Below are 12,235 nucleotides of genomic sequence, written 5' to 3'. Positions count from 1 at the left end.
GCCCGGCGATGCGAGCCCTGCGCGCTGAATGAGGAATACAATGCGGCGCGGAGCGGGGCCTTCCGCTCACTTATACAGGGTGCGGGGCGGGCAGACCCACTGGCAGCCGTGCGCATGCGCGCGCGAGCCCAGTATATAAGGAGCGCGCACGCCCATCGCGCTCAGTCTGAGGCGAGCTGAGGGTAGGTGTGGTGGTATGGTATGTTCTACGCTCTGCGCTTCTTGAGCTTTTTAAAGAGAAATCTGTTGGTATTTGCTTCTGGTACTGGCTGAGCTGGGGTCGGGTGGGGTGTGGAGGGGTGGGCTGGGCCGGTCGGCCTCAGTGAGCGGCCTGGGAAGGTGCTTCGGGGGTCGCGTTAGCTGTGGGCGCCAGGCGCAGTCTGAAAATCACTTGGGGTCTCTCGTGGCCCCTGGTGAGATAACTGTGCCGACAGCATAGGGAACATTAAGCTTATTGCCCACAGCCAAGTGTGGGGAGTGAAACCCATGTTCCCATAACCCCTATACTGAGCAGGTACTGGGGAATAACGTGTGCTGAGGTAATGGCTGTTTCTCAGAGCTGCCTTTCCCTCCGCCGGCAGGTGCTGAGCGCGGGCGGACGGGTGGCGGTGCGGAGCGGATGGATGTGCCGGTGCTGCCGGGTGTGGGGCTGTTCTGCCCGGGCCGCAGAGCTTGGCCCTGCCTTCCCGAGTAAGAGCTCCAGCCCCGCGGGGTGCGGTGTGCTTGTCTTGCTCCTTCAGAGCGATTCTTTCCTCCTCGCTGCTTGCGAGGGTGAGCCTTGCAAAACGCAGGGGATGCTGCAGTGGACGACGACAGAGTATCCGCAGCTGGAACGCTTTGAAATGATTCAGTTATGTATTTTATATGCAATAAAAGATGAATTACTTGAAAGTTTGTTTGTCACGTCTCTATTTGTCGTTCGTATTGCTTCAAAATTTCCTGCTTTTCCCTGTGGTTGGGGCCGGGAAGTCGCTTCCTTGGGGCGGTGAGGGAATGCTCTGCTGGAAGGAGCTTTGGAGCGCTGGGAAGCGGTGCGGGGGCCGCTCCGGGCCCGGCTGCCCCCGCTGGCACGGAGGTACCGGGTATTTTTTTTTTTTTTTCCCCCGGAGGTGTGCAGGGGCGAGGCGGCGCGGGGGAGCCGCCTCCTGCCCACACCAAAGATGGCGCTGGCAGCGTCTCCTCCTCAGCGTGGCGCTGTGCGTCACTCGAATGCGCCGGAAGTAGCGCCCTTCTCCCCGTAGCAACCGGGAAGCGGCCGGCACGCGGAGCGCGGCGGTGTCAGACATGGAGGCGGCCGCCGCCAGCCCCGTGCGCTTCAAGAGCAAGTGAGGAGCGGGGGGGGGCGGCCGGGGCTGGGTGCGTGTGGCGGCGGCGCGGGCCCTGGGGGTGCGCGGGCGGGAGCTAACGGGCCGCCGCCGTTCTGGTTTAACCGCCGGTCTGCGCGTCTCTCTCTTTTCTTCCAGCTACGCCGTGTCGAGGAAAATCGAGCCTTTCTACAAAGGAGGGCGAGTGCAGGTACCGCGGCGGCGAGGCACAGGTTTGGGGATACCCCGTCTCCCGGTTCCGTAACGTTCCTGGGTTCCGTTCCCTTTTTCTCCAGATAAACCGCGATGGAAAGTTCATGTTTTGCCCCTGCGGGCCCAGGCTGAACGTCATCGATGTAGAAACAGGAGCTCTGCACAGCCTGCAGCAGGTGAGGAGATCCAGCCTCTGCTGAGCGGTGAGGAAGCCGCTGAGGGTTTGCCGAGGCTCCCGGGGCGCTTCGCCGCTCTTGATCTCAAGCTCCCGAGAGTGAGAAATGGAGGGGAGGGGGAGAACGGTTCTGAAGGCAGACAGAGGTTATTTGCGTCGTCCCCAAGCGCAGCTGGGAGGTGCTGGCTGCGCTCAGTGTCAGCAGAAATACGCAGAGAAGGGAGCTCTGAGAGCCCTCCGCAGGTGGCTTAACCGTGGGTTTTTTACCTTTCGTTTTTATAGGATGACGAAGAGGACATCAGTTCATTTGTTCTTAGCCCCGATGATGAGGTATGTGTTTGCTTTGTGGTTTTCTGTGCTGCTCTGTCAGGCCTCCTGATAAAGCCAGTGAACACCGAAGGCTGTTCTGCCTGGAAGCGCCCTGCGTTTCCAGAGATCTCTGCGGAGGCTTCTCGGGCGCTTCCGTCTGTCTCCTCTTCTGGGCTCAAGTCAGACGGAGGAACGCTGAGAGGCTGAGCTTCGGGAGTGTCGTAGCAACTGGCGTTTCTGTGCTTTGCCTGTGGGCACTGAAAGAAATTGAAATCTAATTAGTCGCTAATCGTGCTTTCCTTCGCCTTGCTTTTGCGCAGATCCTCGTGACAGGGAGCCGAGCCCTGTTGCTGAAGCAGTGGAACTGGCGAGAGAACAAGTGTGTTCGCACGTGGAAAGCCGTGCACATAGCGCCGGTTGCTAGCATGGCCTTTGACTCTACTTCAACGCTGTTAGCCACCGGTACGGTTCCTATTTCACTGTCACGCGATGGGAATGAGTGGCCCTTCTGCTTTTGAATAATTTCGCTCAGCTGGACACCTGGAGGTAGCGACCTCCTGAATTCAGACGTCATCAGAAGAGGTTTTACTTAGACAGAAGCGATGTCCTGACAGACAAGGGATCCTTTCAATGTTCTATCTAAAATAGACTTAGTAAAATGCTGATAAATCAGGCATCTGTGAGACTGCGGCATAGTTATCCTGGTGTAGAACAGGGACTCTTGGAGATGGAGGAGGTCAGGCATGACCTGTAACTTCATTGTACTGCAGGTTTGACTGAGCAGTCAGGTTTTGCCCAGCTCTCTGAGAGTGTAAGGTGCTCCGTGGACTTCTCTTGATGTCGGTGGTTGTTATTGGATTCATTTGTCTTTCTGCTGCCTTTGCAACCCATGACATTTTACAGTTGCTGATACGTTGGACCTCCTGTGTCTCTCTCCTCTGTAGTTCATTCTTCTATGCCCTTCTTTTCCCAGGTGGCTGTGACAGCACCATTAAGATCTGGGATATGATGAAACAGTACTGCACGCACAACCTAAAAGGATCTTCAGGAGTTGTACAGTAAGGACGAGTCATATTTGTCAGTCGCTGGCATTAGCGTGGTGCTTGGATGCTGGGATTGATGTGAAATGTCTTGAGTTAACGGAATATAAAGGCCCATTCCGAGCAGGTTCTGGGCTGCTCTTCTTCCTGATTTTTGAGATGTCTAGTGAAGGAGCAGGGCTATGACTGACTTTAGCCCAGAGAGGAAACAGTTTGGTCAAGAAATTTGTTGGGATCTAAATGGAATACCTGTGCTTGCTAACTGGTGTACTTCAAGAACGTGGGAAGACTGGCAGAGATCAGTTGTAAATTTTCCTGGTGGGTGGCAGGGGAATGAAGTCCTATAAAGAAAGTCCTCTTATAAATTCATGTCAATTGATCTGTCAAACTCTGTGTAGAATGTATATTTATTTAAATGTTGGGCTAACGCCGGCATGCCAGATAGCTTATTCCTGTCCTGTTCAAGTGCGTCTCCTTCTGTCTAGCCTCGTTGAGTTCCACCCTGATATCTCTCGTCTGCAACTCTTCTCCTCCTCAATTGACTACAAAATCCGCATCTGGGACCTGAATTCCAGCAAGTGTGTTGCTACGCTGGACGGCCACTTCAGTGCTGTCACCTCGCTGGCGTTTGCAGATGGAAACACGCTCATTAGGTAAAACCTTGCAAAGGCTTAGCCTTTTCTCTCCCGTTCACCCTGCCTCCTGCCAGAGGCTGGGTGTTTCTGTAGGGTCTGGGAAGGTTCTCCTGTGAGGAGGAGGACTGCTACGAGTGTTCGGTCTCTGATTGACCATACAAGTGAGTAACTGAGGGTGTCAGCACCTGTGTTCCTGGCAGCATGCTGTGCTGCCACGTGGAGGGCTGGTGCTTTCTTTCACGTGGGCCTCTTCAGAGAGGTGTTGAACTCCCACAGTTCCAAATTTGCACTCAGAGCTCAAGTTCTCAGAGCCCGAGTTGAATGGATTTAGCACTGAAACTGCTCTTTTAACTTGCAGTTCCGGCCGTGATAAAATCTGCATGGTGTGGGACCTGAAAACCAGAGAAAGTAAACGAACTGTCCCTGTCTATGAGGTGAAGTTGCATTTCACTTATTCCTTTGAGATCCTTTGTAGTTTCTAGGTCACGGTCCTACGGTACCTCTCCCTCTTTAGATTCCTATGTATTGTGAAATCAGGTTTCTCTCCCTGTACTTTCCGGAGACCTTAAGACTCTGTGTCTAAAGCTGTTTATTTTCTTTCTCTCCTTGCTTGGTGTGGTCATGCCTGGACAGTTTGAGGAAATATATGCCACCGCTGCCTCCACTGCCCCGGTGCTGGAGGAGGAAGGAAGGGCAGTGATGTAAAAACTTTGTTCTCCATTGTATCTGCCTGCCTGTCCTCAGTAGCCGTGCAATCTGGGGCAGTGGAGCGTGGAGCGTGTGTGTGTGTCTGTCGGCACTAGCGGACTGTTGCACAGCTCTGGTTGTTGAAATGGGACTCCGGTCCCTCGCGCTCAGCTGGTGTTTGGCCGAACTCTCTTGCAGAGCGTGGAAGCTGCCGTCTTGTTACCTGAAAAGGGAGATTTCTCTCAACTGGGTGTGAAGAAACAAGGGTTGCACTTTGTCACAGCTGGCAGCAAAGGTGAGTGTCCTGGCACGTCGCTGCCAGATCTGTAGGCTGAGGAAGGACGGTACTTAAGGCACTGCATTGCTGTTATTCCTGGGACGTGCGTTCTTTGTGTGGCAGAAGCCTTGGGCTGAGCTCCTGAGGGCTGGGGAGCAGAGCCTTCTCCTGGATCCCTCCGACAATAGTGGGCGAGCAGGATTGATCAGGCATGCTGTGGAGCTTTAACTATGTATGTTTTCAAAGTGCAAAAAAGTTTGATTTGGACTGAAGAAGAAAAAAACTTGTGGCCCATCCTGCCACTGCGATTGGATCTCTTCACAGTCCTGCCTTAAAGCTGCATAGCTTTTTCCAGTAGGCAAGGCCAGCGTTTGTTTTATATTCTTTGGACAGTCACCATCTAAAACAGTGGCTCTGACAGATAATTTATATCATCGTTTTTGTTAGGCATCCTGAAGGTTTGGGAAGTTGCCACAGCTGCTTGTGTATATACCCAGCCTGTGCCCTTTGAGTTGAAGGAGGAGGCCAGCGAGCGCAGTCTCACCCAGTGCATGCTTGTGCCTGAGAGAAATGAGATTGTCACCGTGTCCGTGGAACACAACATTGTTTTATATGACGCTCAAACTCTTCAGCTCAGGAAGCAGGTAACAACCCTCAGCCTCCCTTTTCCTCTTCCTTTATCCATCCTTGAGGATCAGCTGTGCTTCTGGTGAAAGCTTTGTCCAGGGCTGCCCTTGTCTCCTGCCTGTTCTTGAACTCTTCCTTGGTTACAAGCTGGAAAGCCGATTTCACTGGCGGGGTTGTTTGGAGGAATATTGCACAGAGACAACCGTAGGAAAAAGAAAGCAGAACAGGCCTAGCCAGAAATCCCTCCCGTGCTCCAGCTTATGTCTAATGAGATTTTTACATGCAGTATTAAATGAAAAGTAACAGTAACGCAGCCTCACTGAGCATGGTGCTGTTCGGTACTTCTCTAACCAGCTGACTTCTCCCTGTTAAACTCTTTCTGTTCTGCCATCCTCAGCTTGCAGGTTACAACGATGAGGTTCTGGATGTGAAGTTCCTCGGGCCTGGTGATTCTCACATTGTTGTGGCTACCAACAGCCCTCAGCTGAAAGTGTTTGAACTGGCAACATCACACTGCCAGATCCTCTATGGCCACACAGGTGTGTGGTCAGCTCTGAGGTGGGTGGGTGGGTGGGTGGGAGATGCGCAAGTATTTCTTTATCCGGCTTCTCTCACAACTCTTATGTGGAGACTGGAGTCCTTGAGTTCTCTTTGGAACAGCATCACGACAGGTTTTGGAGTTGCCTGGAGAAAGGATATATTGTGCTGTCCTGGTTTTGCAAACACTAGTTTTCTTTCTCCAGGTCTGTCAGTTCAGTCCCTTTCACTAGCAGTGAGATCAATTTAAATCGGAGCTAAAGGTGTAGGTACGTGAGTGCAAGCTCTGAATGCAGTTTTGTGGCTGCAAGTTGCAGACTCACTCCAGTGCCATAAGCAGCCAGTGACTCCGCAGTGAGTGCGGGTATGTTCCTGAGTGCCCCAGACCTGTCCCCCAGTCAGTAAGCAGTGGACTCATTAATTCACACATTTCTGTTGTCCTGTTTCAGTCTTACTTTGCATCCAGCTGTTTTTTCTTCTTCTGTTTAGAAACAATTCTTGCTTTGGACGTCTTCAGAAAAGGCCTGATGTTCGTCAGCTGTGCTAAGGTGTGTTAGTTTTCTTCATTTAATGAACCTCTTAATTTCTAGTGATCTTTATGGGCGGAGTAGTATTCCTTTTTGGCAATCCAGAAAGGGCTTTTGTTCAAACACAATTCCTGTCTGCTACATCCCCCAAATATAAGGTTCTTCCACTATCCCTTTTTAACGTTGTCCCTGGGGAAACATGATTGATTGTATTTTATTAGCCTGAAAGGAGATGTCGCGTTCTCCAAGCATCTTGCTCTTGCATTAGAGTTCAGAGATGTCATTAGTGTGAGACTGATGGGGAGCTGTGCGTAAAAACCGTGTTGGAAAAAAAGGTGCCGACTGCCCTGATACACCCAGAACTAAACCTCCACGCTGGAATCCCAGACTGCAGTGCACCCTGCTTGGCTGCGTCTGCCCTCACCTGCTCTGATAAACGCAGGCAAAGGTTCAAGCCTGAAAATAAGTGAATAGTTAGGCTCACGGATGTGGTGAATGCATGGGGAACTGATCACTTGTCAAACAAGCACAGCGGTTTCTGTCCTCTCCCATTACAGGACAAAAGCCTTCGAGTCTGGCGGATGAACAAAGATGGAAGGGTGATCTGTGTTGCCCAAGGACTGGGTCATGCGCATGGGGTAGGCGCTGTCTCTTGCTCAAGGTAATAAAAATCGGACAAGGGTTTCCCTTTGCAAGCCTGAGTCGTGGCTGCTTTGCTGATCCTCGGGGTGAACGCTTTGGTGGATGCCTGCCTCTGAGCCATGCTGTTTCTCCTTCTTGGTCCCAGCTTGTCATGGTGCTCTGAGTTTGAAGGAAGGATGATTTCTTTTTTTTTGGATGCACGTCTGTCTATCCATAAGTTGTGAAGTTTGCATTTCTTTGTCAGTCTAACTCCCGTTTTGCCTTAAAGAGCAGCAGCTGGATAAGTTGCCAGATAAAGCTTGAGTGATCTGGAGAGGAGGGTTGGGGAGCGAAGGGAATGTGTCTATGAAGGTGCTTGCTTGAATAGCATGTCTGTTTATCAGCTCTTCTCCTTTCTTTGTGCTGCCTAACAGTCTGGAAGCCCAGCTTGCCTGTTCAAGAGCCGCAGTATACCTTTGTCTGTAAATGCAGAGAGCTAGCAGTGCTCTTGGCTAATGTCTGAATTGCTGGAGGCTGTCCCAGGGACCTAGGTAAAATGAAAGACAGCTTGAAAAAACATTAAAGCACTCTGTTTCACATCCCAGCAGAGTGACTGAATGTGTGTAGATCCCAGTAAGGGAGGAGAAGGCCTTTTTGTCTGTGTAGGGGAAGCCCCTGTTTTGCTTCCTTACACTTGACATTTTTATCCCTTTCAGACTGAAAGAAAGCTTCATAGTAACCAGCAGCCAGGACTGCACAATCAAGATCTGGAATATCCCGGAATCCCTCACTTCCAAAGCAAAAGCAGCCTTGATCTCCAGTCCAGAAACCCTTCATGCAAAAGTGACTGAGAGGGGTCATGACAAGGTAAAGCTCCACCTGATGTTAGAACATGCTTTTAGTACTTAAATCTTTCTCTCCTGTGTTGCACCCTACATTTATTACCTGTCCGACAGCTAGAGCGAAGACTTAAACTGCTTGGTACTCTCTGTACTTGTGTGACTCCTCTAGGACATAAACAGCGTGACAGTTTCTCCAAATGACAAGCTGATTGCCACAGGCTCGCAGGATCGGCTGGCCAAGCTGTGGTCCTGTTCTGATTGCTCTTTGCTGGGTGTCTTCACTGGACATAAGCGTGGAATCTGGTGTGTGCAGTTCTCCCCAGTGGATCAGGTCTTGGGCACCTCTTCAGCAGATGGGACCCTGAAGCTTTGGGGTCTTCGGGATTTCAGCTGTCTGAAGGTAACGAGAACTCAGACTGCCCCTTCCTCTAGGCAACCCTTGCATGCTACAGGGATTGATTAAGGCTGCTTCAAAAAAGTTAGGTGCTAGTTAATGCAGCTGAAATGTAGCAACATGGCCATGCTGAAGGAAGAGCTACCCAGGTCTAGCCTTTTTCTCCAGGATCTTGGAGCTGTGAGCTGCATGCGAAGCTCCAGGACAAGAGCATCTGCCCAGTGCTCAAGTGATCTTTCTTTTTTAGCTAACCAGAGAGCAACGTGGTTGATCACAGGGGAAAAGCACATTCATGCTATTGAAAGAAAGCTGGCTTTGCCTGACACAGCAGTGGCCATCAAGGAAAAACATGCAAGTTTAAATTTCAGACTTGCTTTTCATAGAACTATCTTTCCAGTCCGGTAGTGTCTCACTAAGACCGTGAGAAGGCAGTTGCTAACTCTGTGCCGCGTTCTGCCCAGCAGTGTTACCTCACTGAATGCACGCTTCATGCAGTGGCAGGGGAATCGACCTTTTGGGGAGACAGCCAATGCAGTCGGCGTCGCCATTCAGACCATTTGCAATACAACCTTGGCCAACAAGTTTAAGCAAGCAGGTTGTTTGAAGAAATGGTACGGGGACAAGTCATTTCCTACTGCCCTTTTAACCTACAGTAAAAGTCCCAAGGATAGAGGCTGCTTTTTGGAACTTACCTATTTGGGCTTTAGGAGTAAATATTATCCTCTTGAAAGAGGACTCTCTCAAAAGGCAACAACTCTAACGCTTTTGAGCTTCCTTTCTGTTTTCCAGACCTTTGAAGGTCACGATGCCTCTGTACTGAAGATCATTTTTGTAAGCCGAGGAATGCAACTGCTCAGCAGGTAAGCGACTACACAAGGAGTCTAGAGGAAGGTGCCAAAACTAACCAGAAGAGAAATCTTTTGGCTGATAGCAGCAGCAAGAGGGAAGAGTCTTGTGCAATGGATTTAGTTTTGGAAAGACTGATAGGAAGATGCCAAGTTTATGCCAAGCTTTCTGCAGGGGCTGAGTTATCTTCCTCTTCTCCAGTTACGCTGTGGATTCTGGTTAGCTGCTGTGACGTTGCTGGGTTGGTGACATACACTATAGCTAGGCAGAGCTAAGGGTGCATCTTGCCCTTGACATTTTCGGTTAATTCTGCTCCTGTTTGAAAGGCATTGGAATGGGACAAGTTTATCTGATATTTGAGGTGGGGCAGAGCCAGAATGGATCTATCCAGTGATTCTTTTTGCTGTGTTTCTTTCTCTCCAAAAGCGGTTCTGATGGTCTCTTAAAACTCTGGACAATTAAAACAAATGAGTGTGTGAAAACGTTAGATGGTCATGAAGATAAAATCTGGGGTCTTCACTCTAACAAGCAAGATGATATGGTTGTGACGGCATCCAGTGACTCCTGCATCATGCTGTGGAAGGTAACCGTACGGGGTCTTCCTGTGTTTCCTCTCTGGGCTAGTAATCAGAATGCAGTTGGAGAGCTCAGGATCCCAGTGGCTTGTTCCTCGCTGTGCCAGCATGACACGTGCTCTCCTCATTTTCTGCACTTTGAAATTGGGTCAGTAAGGCATATCTTGGGGGTTGGGGTTTTTTTTGGCCGTACTGTATTTCCTCGGTTGATGTTGCAAAAGGAACAGCAGATGGGCCTTAGCAGCCTGCCCGGTGCTGGTGTTCTAAAGGTGGTTTGGAGGGAAGTTGCAAGTTGCTGGATTTAACGCTTAAATTACTTGATGTAGAGATCTTGCTGCAGAAACTGGTCTCCTGATCGCTTGATGGCTAAATCAAAATTCATCTGTATTAAAGCAAGACTGGACAAAGTTGTATCCTGGTTTTTTAATAGGATGTCACTGAAATTGAAGAGAAAGAAGCGCAAGCTAAACAGGAGGAGCAGATTATGAAGTAAGTTGATCTTGTGCAATAATGAGCTGTGAAAGGCAAACTCTGTCCAGTGAAACTGTCCACACCTGGAGCCATCCAGCTCCCTCTAATCCGAATACTACATCGTTTAGCTATTTAGAGGCTGTCAAGGCACAGTAGTCTCTTCTACTTCATAGTTTATCTTTGGTTCCTGCAAAGCCTTGCTTATAATAGTGTCAGCTTGACAATTGATTAGTTTCATGTTTATGCACCGCTAAGATAAGCAAAGCCAAACCGCTGAAACCTGCTTTCACTTTCTCCTGCTTCAGCCAGCTCTGAATAGTTCAGGGAGCCCGCGAACGTGCCAGGGTGATTATCTGCACAATGAGGGCACCGAGGCATTCACTGGCAAGCAGTATTAACTTCCTGGCATTAAACCTCTGCACACTATTCTTGCCAAATCCGCTACTTTCTGTATAGCGTTTTTTTTCCACCGACCAAATATTTGTCTCACTCTCTTGACCCTGATTTGTTTTCCAGAGAGCAAGAGCTTTCCAACCTGCTTCATGAGAAAAGATATCTCAAAGCTTTGGGGTTGGCAATTTCTCTGGATCGTCCGCACACAGTGTTGATGGTGGTCAAAGGTGAGTTCACGTTATGCTCTGAAGGCATTTTTCTGCCCTCTCTGCTTTCCAGAACATCTCTTCCAGGTAGATAAACGACTACAAAGTCTAATTGTCTGAAAGCCTCAGCTTTCCCTTTCTTTTATGACTCCCGTTTTCCTAAGTGAAATCGCCCGAGGTAACAAATGGTCTCCCTGCTCTCAGCCCGTGGGTGCGTGGGCTGGGCTCTTGCATGGACTATTCCTTTCTCTTTCCTGCAGCCATCCTCAAGGAAACTGACGGGAGAAAGCACTTGGAAGAGAACATTGTTCGGCTCCGGAAGGATCAGAAAGGTTTGTTGCAAGATGGTTTAAGCGCTAAAACCTTTCAGGTTAGGGGCTTGTTTTCTCAACTGAAATTAAAAGGAGAAGAATCTCCCTAGACTCAGCATTTACCACGGAGCTCCCACCACCCTCAAGCAGGACTGCTGCCCAGGGCCAGCCGCTTTGTTACGGTGCTGCTCGTGGTGCGCACCAGCAACCGCTCTGAGCTTGTGTGAGTGGCTTTGCCTGGCCTTGCCGCCCGCTTTGTTTAGGATGTCCCCGCGACAGCTCAACAAACGGTTCTGTGTGTAGTTGTTCTGCCCCTCTGGGCTCGTCAGTCACGGTGTGTGGGAGCTGAACCGCTCTGTAAGACAAGAAGAGACGCGTTCTAACTTGGCATCTCCTGCGTGCCGGCGCCCATGGCCCAGCCGGCATGTACAAATTTCCTTCCTCCCTAGAGGCAGTGTTAACGTTCTTGGTGACGTGGAATACAAACTCTCGAAACTGCCACGAAGCCCAGGCTGTCGTTGAAACCCTCCTGAAGCACGAAGCACCGGACAACCTCCTGCAGTACTCGGGCATTAAATCTGCTGTGGAGTCCCTGCTGCCTTACACCAGTGAGTCACGCTGCAGGGCCGGGCTGTGAGCCTGAAGTCTCCTCCTGTGTTGCGAATATTCCCTGTTTGCCTTGGTCTGAAGAGAAGAGAGGTTTTCGCACCCCGTGCTGGTGAGCTTGCTCTCCTGTGATGCTAATCATTGCATTTCTCTCTTTGCAGAGCGCCATTTTCAGAGGCTGAGCCGATTGCTACAGGCCTCCATGTTCATTGATTTCATGTGGCAAAACATGAGGCTGGCTGACGCGTCCCAGCAGGAAGACATGGCTTTGTGACCCTCCTCCCCCCAGCTGCTCTTTCCGGAGGGCAGAGTCTGAACTGCTTTCCCGCCAGGTATGGCAACTGGACTATTCCTGTATTTTATAATAAATTTTTAAAGTTTGAATTTCTACAACAAGTCCAGCATTCAGTCTCCATGGGGCTTAGTGAGAGGAAAAGGTCATTTCTTTGGCCGAGCTGTGGTTTCCCTTTGTATTTTCACACCCTGAATTTTCAGGCCCAGACACTTAAACAGCACTTCGTTTGGAGAAAAGGCAGAACCTGGCTCTGAACGGTCTTTCCTGGGGATTTAAAGACTTTACGGAGTTGAGAGAGACTACTGGCAATGTCATATCGTACCGCAAAGCCCAGCTAGGCAGCG

General features: G+C 50.2%; 1 protein-coding gene and 1 non-coding gene across 3 annotated transcripts; both read left to right on the top strand.

The window, feature by feature from the left end:
* The first annotated feature begins 375 nt into the window (after positions 1-375).
* On the top strand, positions 376-500 carry LOC127022676 (small nucleolar RNA ACA64). The gene has a single exon (XR_007767369.1). It is a non-coding gene; the product is annotated as a small nucleolar RNA ACA64 (small nucleolar RNA).
* Positions 501-1,270: 770 nt separating this feature from the next.
* On the top strand, positions 1,271-11,986 carry TBL3 (transducin beta like 3). Of its 2 annotated transcripts, XM_050905850.1 has the most exons (22): positions 1,271-1,325; positions 1,464-1,515; positions 1,601-1,693; positions 1,975-2,022; positions 2,322-2,463; positions 2,975-3,059; positions 3,527-3,694; positions 4,035-4,110; positions 4,562-4,658; positions 5,088-5,284; positions 5,665-5,806; positions 6,294-6,352; positions 6,889-6,992; positions 7,669-7,819; positions 7,964-8,194; positions 8,978-9,048; positions 9,461-9,617; positions 10,040-10,098; positions 10,597-10,700; positions 10,940-11,011; positions 11,440-11,598; positions 11,758-11,986. In XM_050905850.1, the coding sequence occupies exons 1-22, from the start codon at positions 1,285-1,287 to the stop codon at positions 11,868-11,870; spliced, it is 2,421 nt and encodes an 806-aa protein (XP_050761807.1). In that variant the 5' UTR covers positions 1,271-1,284; the 3' UTR covers positions 11,871-11,986. The 2 variants fall into 2 exon arrangements, with proteins under 2 accessions (XP_050761807.1, XP_050761808.1); XM_050905851.1 differs by lacking the exon at positions 11,440-11,598.
* The last annotated feature ends 249 nt before the right edge of the window (positions 11,987-12,235 follow it).

This window comes from Gymnogyps californianus, chromosome 15 (assembly GCF_018139145.2).
Source record: "Gymnogyps californianus isolate 813 chromosome 15, ASM1813914v2, whole genome shotgun sequence".
Taxonomy (NCBI): domain Eukaryota; kingdom Metazoa; phylum Chordata; class Aves; order Accipitriformes; family Cathartidae; genus Gymnogyps; species Gymnogyps californianus.
Note: the sequence above shows the minus strand (reverse complement) of the source record. Positions and strands in the feature narration are given on the sequence as shown.

Coding starts and splice junctions, on each gene's coding strand:
- TBL3 (XM_050905850.1), top strand. CDS start 1,285: ATGGAGGCGGCCGCCGCCAGCCCCGTGCGCTTCAAGAGCAA. Junction 3,060..3,526: donor GGATCTTCAGGAGTTGTACA/GTAAGGACGAGT, acceptor CCTTCTGTCTAG/CCTCGTTGAGTTCCACCCTG. Junction 7,820..7,963: donor CTGAGAGGGGTCATGACAAG/GTAAAGCTCCAC, acceptor TGACTCCTCTAG/GACATAAACAGCGTGACAGT.